At 45.2% G+C, this 24,826-nt stretch overlaps 1 protein-coding gene across 9 annotated transcripts in view; it reads left to right on the top strand.

Moving 5' to 3' along the window:
* Positions 1-24,826, top strand: part of slit1a (slit homolog 1a (Drosophila)) — a 163,775-nt gene that overhangs the window by 135,109 nt on the left and 3,840 nt on the right. For 2 of the 9 annotated variants that reach the window (XM_036960387.1, XM_036960385.1), the window contains 16 exons: positions 3,701-3,833; positions 9,071-9,139; positions 9,226-9,297; positions 9,430-9,501; positions 15,393-15,464; positions 17,238-17,401; positions 17,611-17,735; positions 18,044-18,278; positions 18,392-18,485; positions 18,630-18,767; positions 21,490-21,739; positions 22,020-22,150; positions 22,356-22,558; positions 23,644-23,932; positions 24,115-24,326; positions 24,741-24,773. In XM_036960387.1, the coding sequence (XP_036816282.1) occupies positions 3,701-3,833; positions 9,071-9,139; positions 9,226-9,297; positions 9,430-9,501; positions 15,393-15,464; positions 17,238-17,401; positions 17,611-17,735; positions 18,044-18,278; positions 18,392-18,485; positions 18,630-18,767; positions 21,490-21,739; positions 22,020-22,150; positions 22,356-22,558; positions 23,644-23,932; positions 24,115-24,326; positions 24,741-24,773 (2,292 nt within the window). The remainder of the gene's footprint in view (positions 1-3,700; positions 3,834-9,070; positions 9,140-9,225; positions 9,298-9,429; positions 9,502-15,392; positions 15,465-17,237; positions 17,402-17,610; positions 17,736-18,043; positions 18,279-18,391; positions 18,486-18,629; positions 18,768-21,489; positions 21,740-22,019; positions 22,151-22,355; positions 22,559-23,643; positions 23,933-24,114; positions 24,327-24,740; positions 24,774-24,826) is intronic. The other 7 variants (XM_036960389.1, XM_036960386.1, XM_036960393.1 and 4 more) reach the window with 5 other exon arrangements.

The raw sequence follows: 24,826 nt of genomic DNA, 5'->3' as shown, positions 1-24,826 counted from the left end.
CACAGTGGACAGGTATTCTGCCACTGTGGACTCTCTGTTTAGGGCCAAATAGCATTCTAGTTTGCTCTGTTTTTTTTGTTAATTCTTTCCAATGTGTCAAGTAATTATCTTTTTGTTTTCTCATGATTTGGTTGAGTTTAATTGTGTTGCTGTCCTGGGGCTCTGTGGGGTGTGTTTGTGTTTGTGAACAGAGCCCCAGGACCAGCTTGCTTAGGGGACTCTTCTTTCTATCATCTCTTTTCCTCTACTCTCTCTATGTATCATCTATTTTCCTCTCTATATGTATCATCTCTATTCCTCTAGTCTATCTATCATCTCTATTCCTCTAGTCTATCTATCATCTCTTTTCCTCTACTCTCTCTATGTATCATCTATTTTCCTCTATATGTATCATCTATTTTCCTCTAGTCTATCTATCATCTCTTTTCCTCTACTCTCTCTATGTATCATCTATTTTCCTCTCTATATGTATCATCTATTTTCCTCTCTATATGTATCATCTCTTTTCCTCTCTATATGTATCATCTATTTTCCTCTCTATATGTATCATCTATTTTCCTCTAGTCTATCTATCATCTCTTTTCCTCTACTCTCTCTATGTATCATCTATTTTCCTCTCTATATGTATCATCTATTTTCCTCTCTATATGTATCATCTCTTTTCCTCTCTATATGTATCATCTATTTTCCTCTCTATATGTATCATCTATTTTCCTCTCTATATGTATCATCTATTTTCCTCTCTATATGTATCATCTCTTTTCCTCTCTATATGTATCATCTATTTTCCTCTCTATATGTATCATCTATTTTCCTCTCTATATGTATCATCTCTTTTCCTCTCTATATGTATCATCTATTTTCCTCTCTATATGTATCATCTATTTTCCTCTCTATATGTATCATCTATTTTCCTCTCTATATGTATCATCTATTTTCCTCTCTATATGTATCATCTATTTTCCTCTCTATATGTATCATCTATTTTCCTCTCTATATGTATCATCTATTTTCCTCTCTATATGTATCATCTATTTTCCTCTCTATATGTATCATCTATTTTCCTCTCTATATGTATCATCTATTTTCCTCTCTATAGGTATCATCTATTTTCCTCTCTATATGTATCATCTATTTTCCTCTCTATATGTATCATCTATTTTCCTCTCTATATGTATCATCTATTTTCCTCTCTATAGGTATCATCTATTTTCCTCTCTATATGTATCATCTATTTTCCTCTCTATATGTATCATCTCTTTTCCTCTCTATATGTATCATCTATTTTCCTCTGTTCTATCTATCATCTCTATTCCTCTAGTCTATCTATCATATCTATTCCTCTAGTCTATGTATCATCTCTATTCCTCTAGTCTATCTATCATCTCTATTCCTCTAGTCTATCTATCATCTCTATTCCTCTATTCTATCTATCATATATATTCCTCTATTCTATCTATCATATCTATTCCTCTATTCTATCTATCATATCTATTCCTCTATTCTATCATATCTATTCCTCTAGTCTATCTATCATCTCTATTCCTCTATTCTATCTATCCCTCTATTCTATCTATCATATCTATTCCTCTAGTCTATCTATCATCTCTATTCCTCTAGTCTATCTATCATCTCTATTCCTCTATTCTATCTATCCCTCTATTCTATCTATCATATCTATTCCTCTAGTCTATCATCTCTATTCCTCTATTCTATCTATCATATCTATTCCTCTATTCTATCTATCATATCTATTCCTCTATTCTATCTATCATATCTATTCTTCTATTCTATCTATCATCTCTATTCCTCTAGTCTATGTATCATCTCTATTCCTCTAGTCTATCTATCATCTCTATTCCTCTATTCTATCTATCCCTCTATTCTATCTATCATATCTATTCCTCTAGTCTATCTATCATCTCTATTCCTCTATTATATCTATCATCTCTATTCCTCTATTCTATCTATCATATCTATTCCTCTATTCTATCTATCATATCTATTCCTCTATTCTATCTATCATATCTATTCCTCTATTCTATCTATCATCTCTATTCCTCTAGTCTATGTATCATCTCTATTCCTCTAGTCTATCTATCATCTCTATTCCTCTATTCTATCTATCCCTCTATTCTATCTATCATATCTATTCCTCTAGTCTATCTATCATCTCTATTCCTCTATTATATCTATCATATCTATTCCTCTATTCTATCTATCCCTCTATTCTATCTATCATATATATCCCTCTAGTCTATCTATCATCTCTATTCCTCTAGTCTATGTATCATCTCTATTCCTCTAGTCTATCTATCATCTCTATTCCTCTATTCTATCTATCATATATATTCCTCTAGTCTATCTATCATCTCTATTCCTCTATTCTATCTATCATATCTATTCCTCTAGTCTATCTATCATCTCTATTCCTCTAGTCTATCTATCATCTCTATTCCTCTAGTCTATCTATCATCTCTATTCCTCTATTCTATCTATCATATCTATTCCTCTAGTCTATCTATCATATCTATTCCTCTAGTCTATCTATCATCTCTATTCCTCTAGTCTATCTATCATCTCTATTCCTCTAGTCTATCTATCATATCTATTCCTCTAGTCTATGTATCATCTCTATTCCTCTAGTCTATCTATCATCTCTATTCCTCTAGTCTATCTATCATCTCTATTCCTCTAGTCTATCTATCATATCTATTCCTCTAGTCTATCTATCATCTCTATTCCTCTAGTCTATCTATCATCTCTATTCCTCTAGTCTATGTATAATCCTCTACTCTCTCTCTCTATCATTTATTTTCCTCTAGTCTCTCTATCTGTCATCTCTTTTCCTCTCTCTTCGATATCACATTAGTCTGACTAGTGGATGCTCTCCTCTCCACATGTTCTCCTTCTTATCTCTCACTCCTCAGTCTGTAATTATCTTGTGTTCTCTTTCTCTCCTTTAAATGCAGCTATGGTGTTTTTCCCTTCTTTCACTTCATCTGGGTCCATCTCTCAACCCCCTCGCTCCTGCCCCTCTTTATTCAATTCAAGGGGCTTTATTGGCATGGGAAACATATGTTAACATATGAGTGAGGTAGATAATATACAAAAGTGAAATAAACAATACAAATTAACAGTAAACATTTAACATACAGAAGTTTCAAAAGAATAAAGAAATGACAAATGTCATATTATGTATATATATACTGTGTTGAAACAATGTACAAATGGTTAATGTACAAAAGGGAAAATTAATAAGCATAAATATGGGTTGTATTTACAATGGTGTTTGTTCTTCACTGGTTGACCTCTTCTTGTCTCTTTTGGTGAAAGGTATCTGTCTCTCACTCTGTCTCTCACTCCCTCTCCCCCTCTTTACCTCCCCTTCCCCCGCATATCGTTCTTCCACACGCCGCTGTCCCTCTCTTTATCTTTGGTATATGGTATATGGCTCTCCTTATCTCTATCTCCCTCCTTCTCTCCGCCCCTTTCCCACTCATATCTCTCTAGCTGTGTTCCTTGCCCAATCTGTTTTGTTCTTAGACTGCTAAATTGTTAGCGATAATTGTGTGTCTCTGTGTTTAAGTGTGTGACTCAAAGCCATTTGAATAATCCAAATCCCCTCCCTCACTGCCGCCTTCTCCCCCCCTTCTCTCTCTCTCTCTCTCTCTCCCTCCCTCCCTCCCGCCCTCCCCAGGTGTGGAAGAGACAAGCTGTGTGCCCAGGCCTCAGTGTCCCAGTGAGTGTACTTGTCTGGAGACCGTGGTACGCTGCAGTAACAAACACCTCCGTACATTGCCCAAAGGCATCCCCAGAAACGTCACCGAGCTGTGAGTTCCTCCGCAGAACATCAAACATTTCAATTATAAAATGTTTGTGATAAAATCAGGTTTAACTTTATGGACATGAGCAGATTGTAGCATTGTAGTCAAGACAGAAAGATAGAGACAGGCAGAAAGAGAGAGATAGGCAGAAAGAGAGAGATAGGCAGAAAGGGAGAGATGGACAGAAAGAGAGAGATAGGCAGAAAGAGAGAGATAGGCAGAAAGAGAGAGATAGGCAGAAAGAGAGAGATAGGCAGAAAGAGAGAGATAGGCAAAAAGAGAGAGATGGACAGAAAGGAAGAGAGGCAGAAAGGGAGAGATGGACAGAAAGAGAGAGATAGGCAGAAAGGGAGAGATAGGCAGAAAGAGAGAGATAGGCAGAAAGAGAGAGATAGGCAGAAAGAGAGAGATGGACAGAAAGAAAGAGATGGACAGAAAGAGAGAGATAGGCAGAAAGAGAGAGATAGGCAGAAAGAGAGAGATGGACAGAAAGAGAGAGATGGACAGAAAGAGAGAGATAGACAGAAAGCGAGAGAGACAAAAAGAGAGAGATGGACAGAAAGAGAGAGATGGACAGAAAGAGAGAGATAGACAGAAAGGAAGAGATAGGCAGAAAGAGAGAGATAGGCAGAAAGAGAGAGATAGGCAGAAAGAGAGAGATAGGCAAAAAGAGAGAGATAGGCAAAAAGAGAGAGATGGACAGAAAGGAAGAGAGGCAGAAAGAGAGAGATGGACAGAAAGAGAGAGATAGGCAGAAAGAGAGAGATAGGCAAAAATAGAGAGATAGGCAGAAAGAGAGAGATAGGCAGAAAGAGAGAGATAGGCAGAAAGAGAGAGATAGGCAGAAAGAGAGAGATAGGCAAAAATAGAGAGATAGGCAAAAAGAGAGAGATGGACAGAAAGGAAGAGAGGCAGAAAGAGAGAGATGGACAGAAAGAGAGAGATAGGCAGAAAGAGAGAGATAGGCAGAAAGAGAGAGATAGGCAAAAATAGAGAGATAGGCAAAAAGAGAGAGATGGACAGAAAGAGAGAGATAGGCAGAAAGAGAGAGATAGGCAAAAATAGAGAGATAGGCAAAAAGAGAGAGATGGACAGAAAGGAAGAGAGGCAGAAAGAGAGAGATGGACAGAAAGAGAGAGATAGGCAGAAAGAGAGAGATAGGCAAAAATAGAGAGATAGGCAGAAAGAGAGAGATAGGCAGAAAGAGAGAGATAGGCAGAAAGAGACAGATAGGCAGAAAGAGAGAGATGGACAGAAAGAGAGAGATGGACAGAAAGAGAGAGATGGACAGAAAGAGAGAGATGGACAGAAAGAGAGAGATAGACAGAAAGAGAGAGATAGGTAGAAAGAGAGAGATAGACAGAAAGGGAGAGATAGGCAGAAAGAGAGAGATAGGCAGAAAGAGAGAGATGGACAGAAAGAGAGAGATAGACAGAAAGAGAGAGATAGACAGAAAGGGAGAGATAGGCAGAAAGAGAGAGATAGGCAGAAAGAGAGAGATGGACAGAAAGAGAGAGATGGACAGAAAGAGAGGAACACGTTGTAGTTGTTCTCTCAGACATTCCTGTCTGCTCCCAGCGGCCCCCAGGCCTAACACTGATGTCACTCTCTCTATGAGTGGTCCCCAGCAGCAAGAGGACATTTTAATGAGAAAGTTTTGTTGGGATGGGTCTGAACTTTCCTCCACTTCTCCACGGGGTACACACACACACACACACACACACACATTGTCATTGTCGTAGCAGGTGTGACCAGGTGTCCCATGCTTTCATCTGAGAGTGTGCTGCTCCAACACTGTCATTAATGAAACTACTGTAACCCTTGCACACACACACACACACACACACAAACACACACACAAACACACACACACACAGTCTTTAACCATCTAACGCTCCACCGTTATTACTCCATGCCCCCACCTCTCAACACTCACACACACTGTCATTACCCCATCACCTTCACCTTCGTGGGGGCCTCTTTGCCCTCAGGGCAACATAGAACAATAGCAGAAGACCTCTATGTTCCAGTAGAGATTTATGTGGGGGGTGGGAGTGTGTCCATGGTAGTTACACTCTTTTCCCTTTGACAGCAGAGGGAGAGGAAGATTGTTAGAGAAGGGTGTGTGTGGAGGCAGGGGAGGGTGGAGAAGATAGGTAGAGAGGGGTGTGTGTGGAGGCAGGGGAGGGTGGAGAAGATAGGTAGAGAGGGGTGTGGGTGGAGGAGTGGTGAGGGGGAGATAGGTAGAGAGGGGTGTGGGTGGAGGAGATATGTGTAGAGGGGTGTGGGTGGAGGAGTGGTGAGGGGGAGATAGGTAGAGAGGGGTGTGGGTGTGGGTGGAGGCAGGGGAGGGGAGGGTGGAGAAGATAGGTAGAGAGGGGTGTGGGTGGAGGAGATAGGTATAGAGGGGTGTGGGTGGAGGAGATAGGTATAGAGGGGTGTGGGTGGAGGCAGGGGAGGGTTGAGGAGATAGGTTTAGGGATGTGTGGGTGGAGGCAGGGTGGAGGAGATAGGTATAGAGGGGTGTGGGCGGAGGCAGGGGAGGGTGGAGGAGATAGGTATAGGGATGTGTGGGTGGAGGCAGGGTGGAGGAGATAGGTGTAGAGGGTGTGGGTGGAGGGCAGGGGAGGGTGGAGGAGATAGGTGTAGAGGGGTGTGGGTGGAGGCAGGGGAGGGTGGAAGAGATAGGTAGAGAGGGGTGTGGGTGGAGGAGATAGGCAGAGAGGGGTGTGGGTGGAGGCAGGGGAGGGTGGAGGAGATAGGTAGAGAGGGGTGTGGGTGGAGGCAGGGGAGGGTGGAAGAGATAGGTAGAGAGGGGTGTGGGTGGATGCAGGGGAGGGTGGAAGAGATAGGTAGAGAGGGGTGTGGGTGGAGGCAGGGGAAGGTGGAGGAGATAGGTATAGAGGGGTGTAGGTGGAGGCAGGGGAGGGTGGAAGAGATAGGTAGAGAGGGGTGTGGGTGGAGGCAGGGTGGAGGAGATAGGTGTAGAGGGGTGTGGGTGGAGGCAGGGGAGGGTGGAAGAGATAGGTAGAGAGGGGTGTGGGTGGAGGAGATAGGTAGAGAGGGGTGTGGGTGGAGGCAGGGGAGGGTGGAGGAGATAGGTAGAGAGGACTGTGGGTGGAGGCAGGGGAGGGTGGAGGAGATAGGTAGAGAGGGGTGTGGGTGGATGCAGGGGAGGGTGGAAGAGATAGGTAGAGAGGGGTGTGGGTGGAGGCAGGGGAAGGTGGAGGAGATAGGTATAGAGGGGTGTAGGTGGAGGCAGGGGAGGGTGGAAGAGATAGGTAGAGAAGGGTGTGGGTGGAGGCAGGGGAAGGTGGAGGAGATAGGTAGAGAGGGGTGTGGGTGGAGGAGATAGGTATAGAGGGGTGTGGGTGGAGGAGATAGGTATAGAGGGGTGTGGGTGGAGGCAGGGGAGGGTTGAGGAGATAGGTTTAGGGATGTGTGGGTGGAGGCAGGGTGGAGGAGATAGGTATAGAGGGGTGTGGGTGGAGGCAGGGTGGAGGAGATAGGTGTAGAGGGGTGTGGGTGGAGGGCAGGGGAGGGTGGAGGAGATAGGTGTAGAGGGGTGTGGGTGGAGGCAGGGTGGAGGGGGTGTGGGTGGAGGCAGGGTGGAGGAGATAGGTGTAGAGGGGTGTGGGTGGAGGCAGGGGAGGGTGGAAGGGATAGGTAGAGAGGGGTGTAGGTGGAGGAGATAGGTAGAGAGGGGTGTGGGTGGAGGCAGGGGAGGGTGGAGGAGATAGGTAGAGAGGGGTGTGGGTGGAGGCAGGGGAGGGTGGAGGAGATAGGTAGAGAGGGGTGTGGGTGGATGCAGGGGAGGGTGGAAGAGATAGGTAGAGAGGGGTGTGGGTGGAGGCAGGGGAAGGTGGAGGAGATAGGTATAGAGGGGTGTAGGTGGAGGCAGGGGAGGGTGGAAGAGATAGGTAGAGAGGGGTGTGGGTGGAGGCAGGGTGGAGGAGATAGGTGTAGAGGGGTGTGGGTGGAGGCAGGGGAGGGTGGAAGAGATAGGTAGAGAGGGGTGTGGGTGGAGGAGATAGGTAGAGAGGGGTGTGGGTGGAGGCAGGGGAGGGTGGAGGAGATAGGTAGAGAGGAGTGTGGGTGGAGGCAGGGGAGGGTGGAGGAGATAGGTAGAGAGGGGTGTGGGTGGATGCAGGGGAGGGTGGAAGAGATAGGTAGAGAGGGGTGTGGGTGGAGGCAGGGGAAGGTGGAGGAGATAGGTATAGAGGGGTGGAGGTGGAGGCAGGGGAGGGTGGAAGAGATAGGTAGAGAAGGGTGTGGGTGGAGGCAGGGGAAGGTGGAGGAGATAGGTATAGAGGGGTGTGGGTGGAGGCAGGGTGGAGGAGATAGGTAGAGAGGGGTGTGGGTGGAGGCAGGGTGGAGGAGATAGGTAGAGAGGGGTGTGGGTGGAGGCAGAGGAAAATAGATAGTTAGAGGGGTGTGGAAGGAGAGCAGGGTGGAAGAGATAGGTAGAGAGGGGTGTGGGTGGAGGCAGGGTGGAGGAGATAGGTAGAGAGGGGTGTGGGTGGAGGAGATAGGTAGAGAGGGGTGTGGGTGGAGGCAGGGTAGAGGAGATAGGTTGAGAGGGGTGTGGGTGGAGGCAGGGTGGAGATAGGTAGAGAGGGGGGTGGGTGGAGGCAGGGTGGAGGAGATAGGTAGAGAGGGGTGTGGGTGGAGGCAGGGTGGAGGAGATAGGTAGAGAGAGGTGTGGGTGGAGGCAGGGTAGAGGAGATAGGTAGAGAGGGGTGTGGGTGGAGGCAGGGTGGAGGAGATAGGTAGAGAGGGGTGTGGGTGGAGGCAGGGTGGAGGAGATAGGTAGAGAGGGGTGTGGGTGGAGGAGATAGGTAGAGAGGGGTGTGGGTGGAGGCAGGGTAGAGGAGATAGGTTGAGAGGGGTGTGGGTGGAGGCAGGGTGGAGGAGATAGGTAGAGAGGGGTGTGGGTGGAGGCAGGGTGGAGGAGAAAGGTAGAGAGGGGTGTGGGTGGAGGGAGGGTAGAGGAGATAGGTTGAGAGGGGTGTGGGTGGAGGCAGGGTGGAGGAGATAGGTAGAGAGGGGTGTGGGTGGAGGCAGGGTGGAGGAGATAGGTAGAGAGGGGTGTGGGTGGAGGAGTGGTGGGACAGTGTTACTATCTGACAGGGGGTTATTAGGGTTAGTGGTCTGGCCTTTCTCTCTCTGTGGCTTTAGAAAGCTCTGAATGCTGCCATTTCACACAAGTATTAAATGCTGAATGTCTGTCTGTCTCTGCACAGGTATCTAGATGGGAACCAGTTCAGCGTGGTGCCAAAGGAACTGTCTACCTTCAAATACCTCCAGTTAGTGTGAGTGTGTCTTCCTGACCAGCCTTTATATTTACCTGGTGTTATTTGTCAGTGTGTAATTTAACAGTGTGTTCTGTCTCTTCCAGAGACCTGAGTAACAACAAGATCAACTCTCTAACCAACTCTTCATTCTCCAACATGAGTCAGCTCACCACACTGTAAGCACTGATCAGTCCACCTGTCCACTATGAGAGCACTGAACACACAATCACAACTCTCTGCTTTTCCAGGATCTGTTTTAACATGAGGGATTGATGACACGGTATAATCCCTGTTTCTTCTCATTCCAGGATCCTGAGTTACAACTCTCTGCGCTGCATCCCCAGTCTGGCCTTTGGTGGACTACGTTCCCTTCGACTACTGTGAGCACCTTCTCCTATCCCATCTCTGTGTGCATGCCTGGGGGGGGGGGGGGTTGTTGAGAATTGTAGAGTGACTCCAGTGAAGCTGTTCTGGACACTATAAACAGCTAGGGCATCTCAGAAGACACACACCACCCAGCCCAGTCCAGCCCTAACACCTCTTATCCTACAAACATCCTTATTCAAGTCTTGTCCTGTACTTTCTACACGGTAGTGAAAGACGGTTGAGTAGGTTTTGGTGATCAGGCTGCAAAAAAACGTTCAACTTGTTTGTAAAAATAATTTTTCCATTTTGGTTTTTGTGGGTTATTGTCTATGTGCATGTCAGCACTCGGTTTATCATAGCTTCACGTTAGTTTGTTTAGTGTTCTTCGTTGAATTAATGAATAATGTATTCTTATCCCGCTGCGCCTTGGTCTCCTCATGAAGACGTGACACTAGCTAGCCATCGGTTACACCAGCCTAATCTCGGGAGTTGATAGGCTTGAAGTCATAAACAGCTCAATGCTTGAAACTCAGCGACGAGCTGCTGGCAAAACGCACGAAAGTGCTGTTTCAATGAATGCTTATGAGCCTGCTGCTGCCTACCACCGCTCAGTCAGACTGCTCTATCAAATCATAGTCTTAATTATAACATAACAACACACAGAAATACGAGCCTTGGGTCATTAATATGGTCGAATCCGGAAACTATCATCTCGAAAACAAGACTTTTATTATTTCAGTGAAATGCGAAACCGTTCCGTTCTGCATATACACTGACTCTGCGTGCAATGAACGCAAGAGAAGTGACACAATTTCACCTGGTTAATATTGCCTGCTAACCTGGATTTATTTTAGAAAAATATGCAGGTTTAAAAATATATACTTCTGCGTATTGATTTTAAGAAAGGCATTGGTGTTTACGGTTAGGTATAGTCGTGTAGCGATTGTGCTTTTTTTCGCAAATGCGCTTTTATTAAATCATCCCCCGTTTGGCGAAGTTGGCTGTCTTTGTTAGGAAGAAATAGTCTTCACAGAGTTTGCAACGAGCCAGGTTAGCAGGCAATATTAACTAAATATGCAGGTTTAAAAATATATACTTGTGTATTGATTTTAAGAAAGGCATTGATGTTTATGGTTAGGTACACATTGGAGCAACGACAGTCCTTTTTCACGAATACGCACCGCATCGATTTAGTGCAACGCAGGACATGCTAGATAAACTAGTAATATCATCAACCATGTGTAGTTATAACTAGTGATTATGATTGATTGATTGTTTTTTATAAGATAAGTTTAATGCTAGCTAGCAACTTACTGTGGCTTCTTACTTGCATTCGGAGTGCAATGTAATCAGGTGGTTAGCGTGTTGGACTAGTTAACTGTAAGGTTGCAAGATTGAATCCCCCGAGCTGACAAGGTGAAAATCTGTCGTTCTGCCCCTGAACGAGGCAGTTAACCCACTGTTCCTAGGCCGTCAGTGTAAATAAGAATGTGTTCTTAACTGACTTGCCTAGTTAAATAAAGATTAAATAAAGGCCAAATCAGCGGCCAAATCAGTGTCCAAAAATACCGATTTCCGATTGTTATGAAAACTTTAAATCGGCCCTAATTAATCGGCCATTACGATTAATCGGTCGACCTCTAATTACTAATACATGATATTTCACTAATGGTAGTAAACTTTGGATCAGCGCGTCTGCAAACATTTTGCCTAAGTGACTGTACATGGAATGGACTGAGGGATGATGCAAGTCTGCTCTGCTGCCAACGATACAGTCACTCCTTTACTCCAACTGTAATTGAAACAGCAACGTTATGGGAGAGAGAGACAAAGGAGAGACTTAGCCAAAATATGTCTGGCCCGATGGATAGAGGGAGAGAAGTGAGGGAGGGAGAGAGAGATGTGGGGAGAGATGGGAAACAGTGAAGCCTAGGCCAAGTTGTCACTGTTCCTCTCTATCAATTTGGGGAAACTAAAAAGCCATCTGCTGTGTACAACGGCTCAATGGAGAGAGAGAGAGAGAGAGAGTGTCAGCCAGAGACAGATGGAGAGGTTCGTATTATGGGCTGTATGCAATGGAGTGTGTGAGCTTGAATCTTATTTACAACACGAGACTTAGCCCTGTTAGCCCTTTTAGCTAAAGCTAACGCAAGTCTTCAAGCCTCAAGTCAAGGTTACTTATCAGGGAGCCAACACAAGTCTTCAAGCCTCAAGTCAAGGTTACATATCAGGGAGCTAACGCAAGTCTTCAAGCCTCAAGTCAAGGTTACATATCAGGGAGCTAACACAAGTCTTCAAGCCTCAAGTCAAGGTTACATATCAGGGAGCTAACACAAGTCTTCAAGCCTCAAGTCAAGGTTGTATATCAGGGAGCCAACACAAGTCTTCAAGCCTCAAGTCAAGGTTGCATATCAGGGAGCTAACACAAGTCTTCAAGCCTCAAGTCAAGGTTACATATCAGGGAGCTAACACAAGTTTTCAAGCCTCAAGTCAAGGTTACTTATCATGCAAATGCAGTTCAGCAGCAGACTTGTCAGACTTCCAAGTGTTTTACCAGGCAGTCTTTCACTGCTTACAACAAAGAACTACACAAAGCTGCTTTTTACTGCAAAATAAGAGTCAGCCTCCATGATCATTAGGAAACACAAAGCCTTGGTCCTGTTTTTACCAGCAGAATCAGGGTACAGCTGAATGATCATTAGTTCATACTGTATTTCAGCTCCCAGCCGCTGGCTTTGATCTTAATGAAGCTATATGACCGTGACTCCTGGTACATTTCACTCACGCGCCATATAAGTCTGCTTCATTTGTAACTTATACCCTATGTCAGTATGCAGACACCCCCTCACACACACACTCCTCCTCTCTGTCTAGGACCACCCTATTGTCTCAGTTGAACAGGAGTCAGAAATGAAACAGAAAACTTTGATGTCTTTACTGCTGGTCTGATCAATCAAATCCGTCCTATAAAATGTCAATTGGTACCTGGCTCTTTCTTTTCTGAAAGGGAGGAGGGATAGAGAGGCTGAGACAGAAAGTGTCTCAGGCCAGACGTTTAATAGTTTTAACTGTAAGACTCTAAAAGGGGTTCAGAGTTCAAAGTTGGCAGGTTTTAGTGTCCCCTTCACAGAAAGCACACTGAGGTGCCAAAAGTTTCATTATAACAAACACACACACACACACACACACACACACACACACACACACACACACACACACACACACACACACACACACACACACACACACACACACCCCTTCAGCTTTACAGACTAGTAAAGACATTTAGGAATCATTAGTGCACAGAGCTTCAAACAGGCTAAGGGTCTGGGTCTGGCATGGATGTGGTTTGGGGTGTGTGTGTGTGTGTGTGTGTGTGTGTGCGTGAATGTGTGTGTGTGCGTATATGCGTGTGTATGCGTGTGTGCCTGTGTATGATGTTTATTGTGGTTTTGGATAAGGATTAATAAGCTGCTAATTGGCCTGCTGGGTATTGTGTGTGTGCGTGTGTGCGTGTGTGCGTGTGTGTGTATTGGGTATTAGGTATTAGGTGTAAAGGGAGTGTGTCAAGACAGTGCCAGGGTGTGGCCAAGAAGTGTGGGGTGAGAAAGAGAAATTGAGAGAAAAAGAAAGAGAGATTTCAGAACTGAGGTAAAGGAAGAGACATGAAAAAGGGAGGCCAGGAGAGCAGTGTGCCGGTGTGTTAGTAAAGATCATGTTTCTGTATCAGACTCCCTGGCTCCTCTCATCTCTCTCTATCTCTCTGAGACAGTGCTACTGGCCAACTGCCCACTGCAAATCCTTCTCCTGCCCATACCCTCACCCCTAACCCCCTGCCTTGGTAAGGGGTATTCAGTCAGCCGGGGCTATAGCATATGAGGGTTAGAGTGGATACATTAAAGGAGTGTACAGAGCTAAATAGGGGTTAGTACAGTACATGTTCTATCTTAATTTGACCATGTTTCTCACAACAGGAAAATAATCCTATAGAAACAGGAAATGTGAATTATTATGTGGATTATAATTAATGAACACTTTTGTAGGGGTTGATACATTTTTGGGATACATCAAGTCTGCCACTTTAAAGTGGAAATTACAAACATTAGAAGTCTTTTAAAAACTAGAATACCTAACAATTTGTATTTTATGCCGTGCAGGAAAATGTGCTTCAACAAGAGTGATCAAATTAAGATAGTACATCTGTACTGAACAGGACGGTATAGTAATAGTTTGGTCAGTAGCCAAGGGTTTTAGAAGTAGGTATCTGGGCTTCAGCCAAAGAGACTGAGACTGTTGCTAATGTCCTGACAAAATAGTACAGCCATATTATTTTACTGCCATTAAAGCCCTGTGTTTACTGCCATTAAGCCTTGTGTGTGTGTGTGTGTGTGTGTGTGTGTGTGTGTGTGTGTGTGTGTGTGTGTGTGTGTGTGTGTGTGCGTGTGTGTGTGTGTGTGTGTGTGTGTGTGTGTGTGTGTGTGTGTGCTTTGTTTTTACACTGCTGCTACTCGCTGTTTATTATCTATGCATAGTCACTTTACAAATTACGTCGACTAAATTACCTCGCACATACCCCCTGTATATAGCCTCGTTATTGTTATGCCATTTTCTTGAGTCACTTTTTGATTTGATTAGATTTTTTTACTTTAGTTTATTTTGTAAATATTTTCTTAACTCTATTTCTTGAACTGCGTTGTTGGTTAGGCTTGTAAGTTTGCATTTCACTGTAAGGTCTACACCTGTTGTATTCGGCATATGTGACAAATCAAATTTGATTTGATATCTATCGGTTAGCGCAGTGGCTCGTCACCCAATCATTGAAGGACGAGGAAGGAAGCAGCCCTGGCACTGGGACTCTGACAGACCCCTTCTCCCCCTCACCCCACCCCCACTCCAGGCAGCAAATCAAAATCAAATCAAAGTTTATTGGGCGGGTACATAGATTTGCAGATGTTATCGCAGCTGCAGCGAAATGCTATTACTGCACTGTTTCTAACAGTAATAACTAACAATAAAAATAAATAGAAATAGAAGTTATATAGGATGAGCCATGACTAGAATACATTATATATCCTGAGTGTACAAAACATTAAGAACACCTGTTCTTTCCATGACATAGACTGACCAGATGAATCCAGGTGAATGCTATGATCCCTTATTGATGTCACGTGTTAATTCCACTTCAACTCAATATTAGGAAGCTATTCTTAATGTTTTGTGCACTCAGTGTACATATAAAGTGGGTAAAACATTATTAAAGTGACAAGTGTTCAACTCTATGTACATAGGGCAGCAGTCTCTCAGGTGCAGGGTGAGTACCGGGTGGTAGCCGGCTACAATAGTCACTAAGAACTGTTCAGAAGTCCTAACTCCCCCTTCGCTCACTCACAGACCCCCCTCATCGACCCTCATTGCCCCCCTTTAGCTGTCAGAACCCTACCACCCTGTCTGGTAATCTCAGCCTAGGCACTCTGCTCAGTACTCAGTTCAGTAACCCAACACCAGCCACTCTGGATTCCACTGCAGCCCTATGTCTGTCTCTGCCAGCCAGCCCTGAGCCCCACATAGCAGACATAGAGCCAACCTTTCCCCTGCCCAGACCTGCTGCAGAGAAACAGACAGTAAAGCTGCAGTCATTAGAGAGAGAAGTGTAGCTAACTGATTCACACGGGAGCTCTCTCCATGCACTCCTCTTTCCCTGTAGACCTCAGGGTCTCTGCAACTGTAATTCTAACATAACAACCCTGCATTGTCTGACTACAGAAACTTCTGAACAAATCTCGACACAGTCGACTTTATCAAAATGTGATCTGACATTTAGGCTGTTTGAACAGAAAGGTGTGAGCAGATCTAGATGATCATTGTTGAATCCTAATCACCTCCCACTCTGTCTGTCGTCTCTAAGGTCTCTCCATGGCAACGAGATCTCCGAGCTTCCTGACGGCATCTTCAGTGACGTGGCCTCTCTGTCTCACCTGTGAGTACACACACGCACCGGAGCATGCCCAATACACTCAAACAGACACACATGCATACACCTTTCACACACACGAAGAAGTACACACACAAATATTCATCTGGGCTGGTAGTGTGTGTGTCAGGGGGATGGTGGCTAACAGTAGTCCGTCACTAGAGCTGTTTGGTGGGCTTTACATCCGCTGAACTCCCCTGGTCAGCCACAGAGCTGCGGTGATGCTACACACCCCTCCACTGTGACGTCACCGAAACAAACACACACCGTGTAGGTTTCATAACATTCTTCGCAGTCTGTGGGCTTTGTAGGGAGGTGTGTGTGTGTGTGTGTGTGTGTGTGTCTAGCATCTTTCCCGTTTTCATCAGTCCATGTCTCATGCAAATTCTTGTGTAGATCCAGCTGTGTGTGTGTGTGTGTGTGTGTGTGTGTGTGTGTGTGTGTGTGTGTGTGTGTGTGTGTGTGTGTGTGTGTGTGTGTGTGTGTGTGTGTGTATGTGTGTGTGTGTGTGTGTGTGTGTGTGTGTGGTAGCATTCGTGTCCATCAGCATGTTTGTGTGTGGTTGTACGTAACTTTGGGAGGTTGAAGTAGGTCTTTACTCCCAGTGGGGTCCAGGTTGTCTGTCATGTCAAAGCCATCAGCTGTAAATCAATAGGTTTATCCATGTCAGGAGCACAGAGGGCAAGGGAGGAGAGAGGGATGGAGAAGAAGAGAGAGGGATGGAGAAGAAGAGAGAGGGATGGAGAAGAAGAAAGAGGGATGGAAGAAGAGGAAATAAGATGACAGAAGAGAGTGCTGTGAAGAGAAGGAGAGAGGAATGGGAGGGGTATACAAGGGAGGATAAGAAGAAGAAAGGGTAGAGAGAGGAGAGATATTGCAGGGAGGTAAAGAGAGAAAGATCTAGAGAAGCTTGTGGGGGTTCCTTGTCTTTGTCTATCATTGATTCACAGTCAAGTGCCTTTCATGTTAGCAGATGTCAGATATCAGCTATTGGACTGGCTTGAAACACGAGCCTGTGGTTCTGGGTAATGGAGCAGCATCGATCAGGCAGTGTGTGTGATTGTGCGTCACTGTGCCTGCATGCATGTTTTTTCACAGCATTGATTCAGAAGTAGCCATGACTAGTTGTGTTAAGTTCCCTTTTAGCAACTCAATAACTCCCCCTTTGTCTACACTTTGTATCAACAATTCAACGACATTTGTTCTCCTTTCTCTACTTTCAAATGCCCCCCGCCCCCCCCAAGTATGTCAAATAACTTATCCAACAGTAATGTAATCAGAGATAGCATTCTGCAAACCTTTCAAGAAGCAGAGGCATAGCTTGTTGGTTCTTTCTAGAAGAGAGAGACTAAGGGGAATTTTCTGACCAGCCTGATTGACAGCCTGAATAGCCAACATCTGACCTTTTCCCGTAACTAACCCTAACCTTAACATCTATAACTGACCTTCACCTTACCCTAACCGTAACCTAACCCCTAACTTTAACCCTAAACCTAAGCATACCCTTAACCTAATTTTAACCAATTTGAAAATGAAGTATGGTTTCTTTTTCTAGAAGTACTGTGCCTTAACAGTTGAGAATGTAGTTCTCTGTGTTATCTGAAGGACAGGAGAGACACCTGCTGGTCAGATAGTGCCACTACATCTAGTGAACCTTCATGAGACTCTGAGACTCATCCTTATTTCTGCCATGTTTAATTGATTGATTAATTCCTCAGGGTGATTGATACCAACCCTCTGACTGTCCCTGACCCTTAACCTCTGACCCCTTTATCTCAGGGCAATTGGTGCTAACCCTCTGTACTGTGACTGCCGTCTACGGTGGCTGTCTGATTGGGTGAAGACGGGATACAAGGAGCCTGGCATCGCCCGCTGTGCCGGACCGACGGGCATGGAGGGCAAGCTGCTGCTCACCACCCCTGCCAAGAAGTTTGAGTGCCACGGTGAGATGGATTCATTCATTTTGTTTAATAGGGAACCAGAGGTGCGGTTAGCTGTTAGCTGTTAGCTGTTCTCTCAAAAATCTAGCATCTTTCCCATTTTCACCAGTCCATGTCTAATTCTTGTGTAGAGCCAGCTGTACTGTATACTTCAAAACGAAATGAACTGGAAAGGTAAGCATCATGCAAAGTAATACAATGTGTGTGTGTAGGTGAGGTGGACAGTGGCGTCCTGGCCAAGTGTAGCCCGTGCCTGTCCAGTCCGTGTGTCAACCAGGGGATCTGTCACAGTGATCTGGTGGAGATTTACAGGTGCAGCTGTCCTCCTGGATTCAAGGTGAGATGTCACATGAACACTTTTACCTACAGGCTGGGCATGCTTCTGTTCCAGCCCCCCGCTAACACTTACTTATCGTCTTTGTGGCTGTTGATGTTTGGGACCACTTTTAAAGCCTGTTTTCAGGATGTGCAGGATTTTATTCCAGCCCGGATTTAACACACCTGACTCAATTCATGAAAATTCATTAACTTGAAATACATTGACAGACATTCACTTGACGCGTGTAATCAGTTTGTTCACAGATACTGTCGCTCTCTGTGAGCATAGTTGGTTGGTGACCATCGCTCTTTTCTGTTTGTCTGCAGGGTAGGAACTGTGAGACTGCTCTGAACGTCTGTGTCAGTAACCCCTGTGCCAATGGGGGCACCTGCCAACTAAACAAGGAGGAGGAGGCATACAGCTGTGCCTGTCCCCTTGGATTTGAAGGTCCTACCTGCCAGACCAACATGGATGACTGTGAAGATAACGACTGTGAAAACGGAGCTAACTGTGTAGATGGTGTCAACAACTATACCTGCCTCTGTCCTCCTTACTACACCGGTAACACATTTACATATTCCACTAGACCAGCCTATCACAGTTGAGTGGGCCTATAATGGTTCACTTTTCCATCCTTTGCTATGTAAATGTAATGTATCTCTCTCTCTCTCCAGGGGAGATGTGTGAGGAGATGGAGGATGTGTGTGCTCCAGGTGTCAGTCCGTGTCAACACCAGTCTACCTGTCTCATCAGCTCTACTGGACCTCAGTGAGTACACAGTGTGTGTGTGTGTGTGTGTGTGTGTGTGTGTGTGTGTGTGTGTGTGTGTGACTTGAAGATGTTGGTACCCAGACTTAGGCTTTAGCTCAGTGGGCTAACGTTAACGCTAACATTTGTGTGTGTGTGTTGCAGGTGTGTGTGTTCTCCGGGCTACGTTGGTGATGACTGCAGTGTGGACTATGATGACTGTGAGGAGAATCGCTGTCAGAACGGAGCTCAGTGTGTCGACCAACTCAACGCATACTCCTGCTCCTGCCCCGACGGCTACAGGTGAGCTACTCACACACCTTAGAACTCACACACCTTAAAACTCACACACACCTTAGAACTCACACACCTTAAAACTCACACACACCTTAGAACTCACACACACCTTAGAACTCACACACACCTTAGAACTCACACACACCTTAGAACTCACACACCTTAGACCTCACACACCTTAAAACTCACACACACCTTAGAACTCACACACCTTAAAACTCACACACACCTTAGAACTCACACACACCTTAGAACTCACACACACCTTAGAACTCACACACCTTAGACCTCACACACACCTTAGAACTCACACACACCTTAGAACTCACACACCTTAGACCTCACACACACCTTAGAACTCACACACCTTAGAACTCACACACCTTAGAACTCACACACACCTTAGAACTCACACACACCTTAGAACTCACACACACCTTAGAACTCACACACAACGTAGAACTCACACACACCTTAGAACTCACACACACCTTAGAAATCACACACACCTTAGAACTGACACATCTTAGAACTCACTCACACCTTAGAACTCACTCACACCTTAGAACTCACTCACACCCGAGAACTCACGCACACCTTAGAACTCACACACACTTTAGAACTCACACACAACTTAGACCTCTCACACACCTTAGAACTCACACACAACTTAGAACTCACACACAACTTAGAACTCACACATCTTAGAACTCACACACCTTAGAACTCTCAGACACCTTAGAACTCACTCACACCTTAGAACTCACACACACCTTAGAACTCACACACCTTAGAACTCACACACAACTTAGAACTCACACACCTTAGAACTCACACATCTTAGAACTCACACACCTTAGAACTCACACACCTTAGAACTCACACACACCTTAGAACTCACACACCTTAGAACTCACACACAACTTAGAACTCACACACAGCCTTAGAACTCACACACACCTTAGAACTCACACACAACTTAGAACTCACACACACCTTAGAACTCACACGCAACTTAGAACTCACACACCTTAGAACTCACATACCTTAGAACTCACACACCCGAGAACTCACACATACCTTAGAACTCACACACACCTTAGAACTCACACACACCTTAGAACTCACACACAACTTAGAACTCACACACACCTTAGAACTCACACACAACGTAGAACTCACACACCTTGAACTCACACACCTTAGAACTCACACACCTTAGAACTCACACACAACTTAGAACTCACACACACCTTAGAACTCACACACCTTAGAACTCACACACACCTTAGAACTCACACACAACTTAGACCTCTCACACACCTTAGAACTCACACACAACTTAGAACTCACACACAACTTAGAACTCTCACATCTTAGAACTCACACACCTTAGAACTCACACACAACTTAGAACTCACACACACCTTAGAACTCACACACAACTTAGAACTCACACACAACTTAGAACTCACACACACCTTAGAACTCACACACAACTTAGAACTCACACACCTCAGAACTCACATACCTTAGACATCACACACAACTTAGAACTCACACACCGAGAACTCACACACACCTTAGAACTCACACACCTTAGAACTCACACACAACTTAGACCTCACACACACTTTAGAACTCACACACACCTTAGAACTCACACACACCGTAGAACTCACACACAACTTAGAACTCACACATCTTAGAACTCACACATCTTATAACTCACACACCTTAGAACTCACACACAACTTAGAACTCACACACACCTTAGAACTCACACACACCTTAGAACTCACACACAACTTAGAACTCACACACACCTTAGAACTCACACAGAATTTAGAACTCACACACAACTTAGAACTCACACACAACTTGGAACTCACACACCTTAGTACTCACACACCTTAGAACTCACACACAACTTAGAACTCACCCACAACTTAGAACTCACACACAACTTAGAACTCACACACACCTTAGAACTCACTCACACCTTAGAACTCACACACAACTTGGAACTCTCACACACCTTAGAACTCACACACCTTAGAACTCACACACAACTTGGAACTCACACACCTTAGAACTCACACACAACTTGGAACTCACACACCTTAGAACTCACACACCTTAGAACTCACACACAACTTAGAACTCACACACCTTAGAACTCACACAACTTAGAACTCACACACACCTTAGAACTCACACACAACTTGGAACTCACACACCTTAGAACTCACACACTTTAGAACTCACACACAACTTAGAACTCACACACACCTTAGAACTCACACACAACTTGGAACTCACACACCTTAGAACTCACACACTTTAGAACTCACACACAACTTAGAACTCACACACACCTTAGAACTCACACACAACTTGGAACTCACACACCTTAGAACTCACACACCTTAGAACTCACACACTTTAGAACTTACACACAACCTAGAACTCACACACCTTAGAACTCACACAACGTAGAACAGTATCAAGCCATCCGTGGTATAATATGTATAGGGTACCACTTTTTCTTATCAGTTGTGAAATGCCTAACATCTGTGCATCTGTCATTTGGACTTACTGACTCTGACTCTGACTCTCTCTCTCTCTCTCTCTCTCTCTCTCTCTCTCTCTCTCTCTCTCTCTCTCTCTCGCTCTCTCTCTCTCCCTCTCTCCCTCTCTTTCTCTCTCTCTCTCCCTCCCCCCAAAGTGGTCAGTTGTGTGAGGTGCCCTCCTCACCGCGGTCTCTATGTGACCTGGCAGACTGCCAGAACGATGCCCCGTGTGTGGAACGGGCAGGCCGGGCACTGTGCCAGTGTCTCCCTGGGTTCGGAGGTCCTCGCTGTGAGAAGCTGGTCAGTGTGAACTTCGTAGACAGAGACTCCTACCTGCTGCTCTCTGACCTCAAGAACTGGCCCCAGGCTAACATCACACTGCAGGTATCTAACATCTCACTACAGGTACTGTAACACACTCACAAGCAAAAATGTGTGCACACACACACACACACACAGCTTATACAGTGCAGGTACTGAATCAGCAATTCAACAAGCATGTGTTTGAGATCCATGCATGTACAGCATCTTAGTCTTAGACTGTTGTCAAATGGAAATCTGCAAGAAGATTTGAGTTACGTACAAGGATCTAAAGTTAACTTTCAGTCTGTGTAACTAATGTAGGACATGATGTCATATCATATCATCACAATACATGCTATTATATTGTGATATCTGCCCCCAGGTGTCGACAGCGGAGGACAACGGTATCCTGCTGTATAATGGGGACAATGACCACATCGCCGTAGAGCTGTTCCAGGGTCACGTTAAGGTCAGCTACGACCCTGGCAGCCTGCCTGGACATGCTATCTACAGGTAAACACAAACATAAGCACACACACATAAGCACAGACACATACATACAGACACAGACACATATACATAAGTGCAAGAGTAACATCTTAACAGCAACCAAATGTTTAATACATTTTTGTCCTCCCCTCTTTTCTTTGTCTGTCTGTTTCTTCCACTCCCCCCTGTATATTTCTCTGTCTTTCTCCCTCCCTCTCTCTGTCTACAGTACTGAGACGATCAACGACGGTCAGTTCCACACGGTGGAGCTGGTGACCATTGACCAGATGGTGAACCTGTCCATCGACGGGGGTCTCCCCACCACCATGGACAGCCTGAGGGGGGTCCGGCCCCTCAACGGGGAGGCTCCGCTATACGTGGGGGGTAGGGGCCCTCTCCAGAACACACCTACTTCCTCCTCCTCTGCTGCAGGCACTACAACTACTACACTACTGTCAATGTCACCACCCCCACCCCCACCGCAACCCAACCCCAACCCACCACCACAACCAACCCCCAACCACCCCCCATCCCAAAACCCCAACCACCGCAAGCGAGCTATATCCCGACCCAATCCTGCAACCTATCCAACTCCAATCCTCAATCCACCCAGTCCATCCCCCAATACGACTGTGTTTGTTAGAGCACTCCAGCATACACACAATACACACACACACACTTGCATACACATATACTGTAGGTAAACACCCCTATAAAGCCACACACTCCTGCCTGACAATGGTGTTATTACATATAAAGCCATACACAATCAGCAACACAATGTACTAATATAGTAATATAGCCCCTGTCCCTTGGCCCTATGAGCATCACCCCTTAATGCCCACAGTATTCAGGATACATACAGTATTCCTAACATATAATACATCACATAGTCTTCTATTCTATTTCTGTGATTCCTACTATTTCATTTATGCTTATAAAACACACTCCTATAGGTCTCTATCTCTGTCCTACCAGACACAGTCTTCACTCTGGATATGTGGGTTGGTTTATTGGCATGGATCATCATTTTCCTGGTTTATTTTCTTCACCTATACAACTTATACTCTGTAACCCGACTAGCCGTTCTTGGTATCAAAGCATTGATTGTTGAAACAGAATTGATATCAGAAATGCCTGTGTGTTCAGAGTATGTGATGTGATGTCTTGGTGAGGTCCTGTACTGTGCTGTGGTGTATGTTTGTGGCTGTATAGAAGAGTACACATCAGCCAATACCCCTTCCCCTTTTCACGGTCCTCTGTTTCAAAGACTCTGTGCCTCATATACTGTCGTTTCAGAATTGAATTAGTGTCAAACCACTATTATATCAGAGAAACTCTTGAATTGAAAATAGTCAAATGTAAATAATTGTATCCAGTTGCATATGTCTCTTTGAAAAAGCCTCTTCCTTCATTCCATATCAGTCTCTTGTTAATGGTTTCTCTGTTTTCCTGTCCTGTACATCTGTAACCTTCTTCCTCCTATCTCTTCTCCCCCTCTATCCTCCATCTCTCAGGTATGCCCGTGGACGTCCACTCTGCAGCCTTCCGGCTCTGGCAGATCCAGAATGGCTCCAGTTTCCATGGCTGCATCCAGAACTTGTATATCAACAATGAGCTGCAGGACTTCACTAAGACCCAGATGAAGCCGGGCGTGGTGCCAGGCTGTGAACCCTGTAGGAAGATCTACTGCCTACATGGTATCTGCCAGCCGGACGGGGCACAGGGACCAGTCTGCCACTGCCAGCCGGGCTGGAACGGACCACACTGTGACCAGCCGGCCACCAACCCATGCCAGGGCAGCAAGTAAGTACAAACTCACTGGGGTTATGATGATAATGCATTGCATTTCAACTGGTTTTCACTAAGTCTCAAAATGCAATTCATATGAATGGTTTGAGACAAGTCTATACATATGTTCAACCCAAGACTCTTAGTCTTAGCTGACCTGTATTGCTGATTGATTGATTTATATTCCCTCTCCCCAGGTGTGTGCATGGCAAGTGTATTCCCCTGGACCTGCAGTCGTACCGCTGTGAGTGTGTGGAGGGTTACCGTGGTGCCCTGTGTAACCAGCAGGGGGAGCTGTTTAACCCCTGCCGCAGCCACAACTGTAAACACGGGCGCTGCCAGATCTCTGATACAGGAGCGGCCTACTGCCACTGTGAGGCCGGATACACCGGAGAGCTCTGTGATGCAGGTAGGAGACACACACATTACTACTGTAGATACACCGGAGAGCTCTGTGATGCAGATAGGAGACACACACACATTACTACTGTAGATACACCTGAGAGCTCTGTGATGCAGATAGGAGACACACACACATTACTACTGTAGATACACCTGAGAGCTCTGTGATGCAGATAGGAGACACACACACATTACTACTGTAGATACACCTGAGAGCTCTGTGATGCAGATAGGAGACACACACACATTACTACTGTGGATACACAGAGGAGCTCTGTGATGCAGATAGGAGACACACACACATTACTACCGTGGATACACAGAGGAGCTCTGTGATGCAGATAGTAGATAGAATGTGGACTGTCTGGCATCCTAGTTTACTTAGTTTGTCTCTGTTGTTGCTTGTCTTTGATACCAACAGACCAAGAGGTAATCCAGCCTAAACCAACTACAGGTACCCATGAAAGGATGATTTTGTGTCTAAAACATTTAGCATTTTTTTGTTTA

This window comes from Oncorhynchus mykiss, chromosome 23 (genome assembly GCF_013265735.2).
Source record: "Oncorhynchus mykiss isolate Arlee chromosome 23, USDA_OmykA_1.1, whole genome shotgun sequence".
Taxonomy (NCBI): domain Eukaryota; kingdom Metazoa; phylum Chordata; class Actinopteri; order Salmoniformes; family Salmonidae; genus Oncorhynchus; species Oncorhynchus mykiss.
This window is presented reverse-complemented; position numbering and strand designations above follow the sequence as displayed.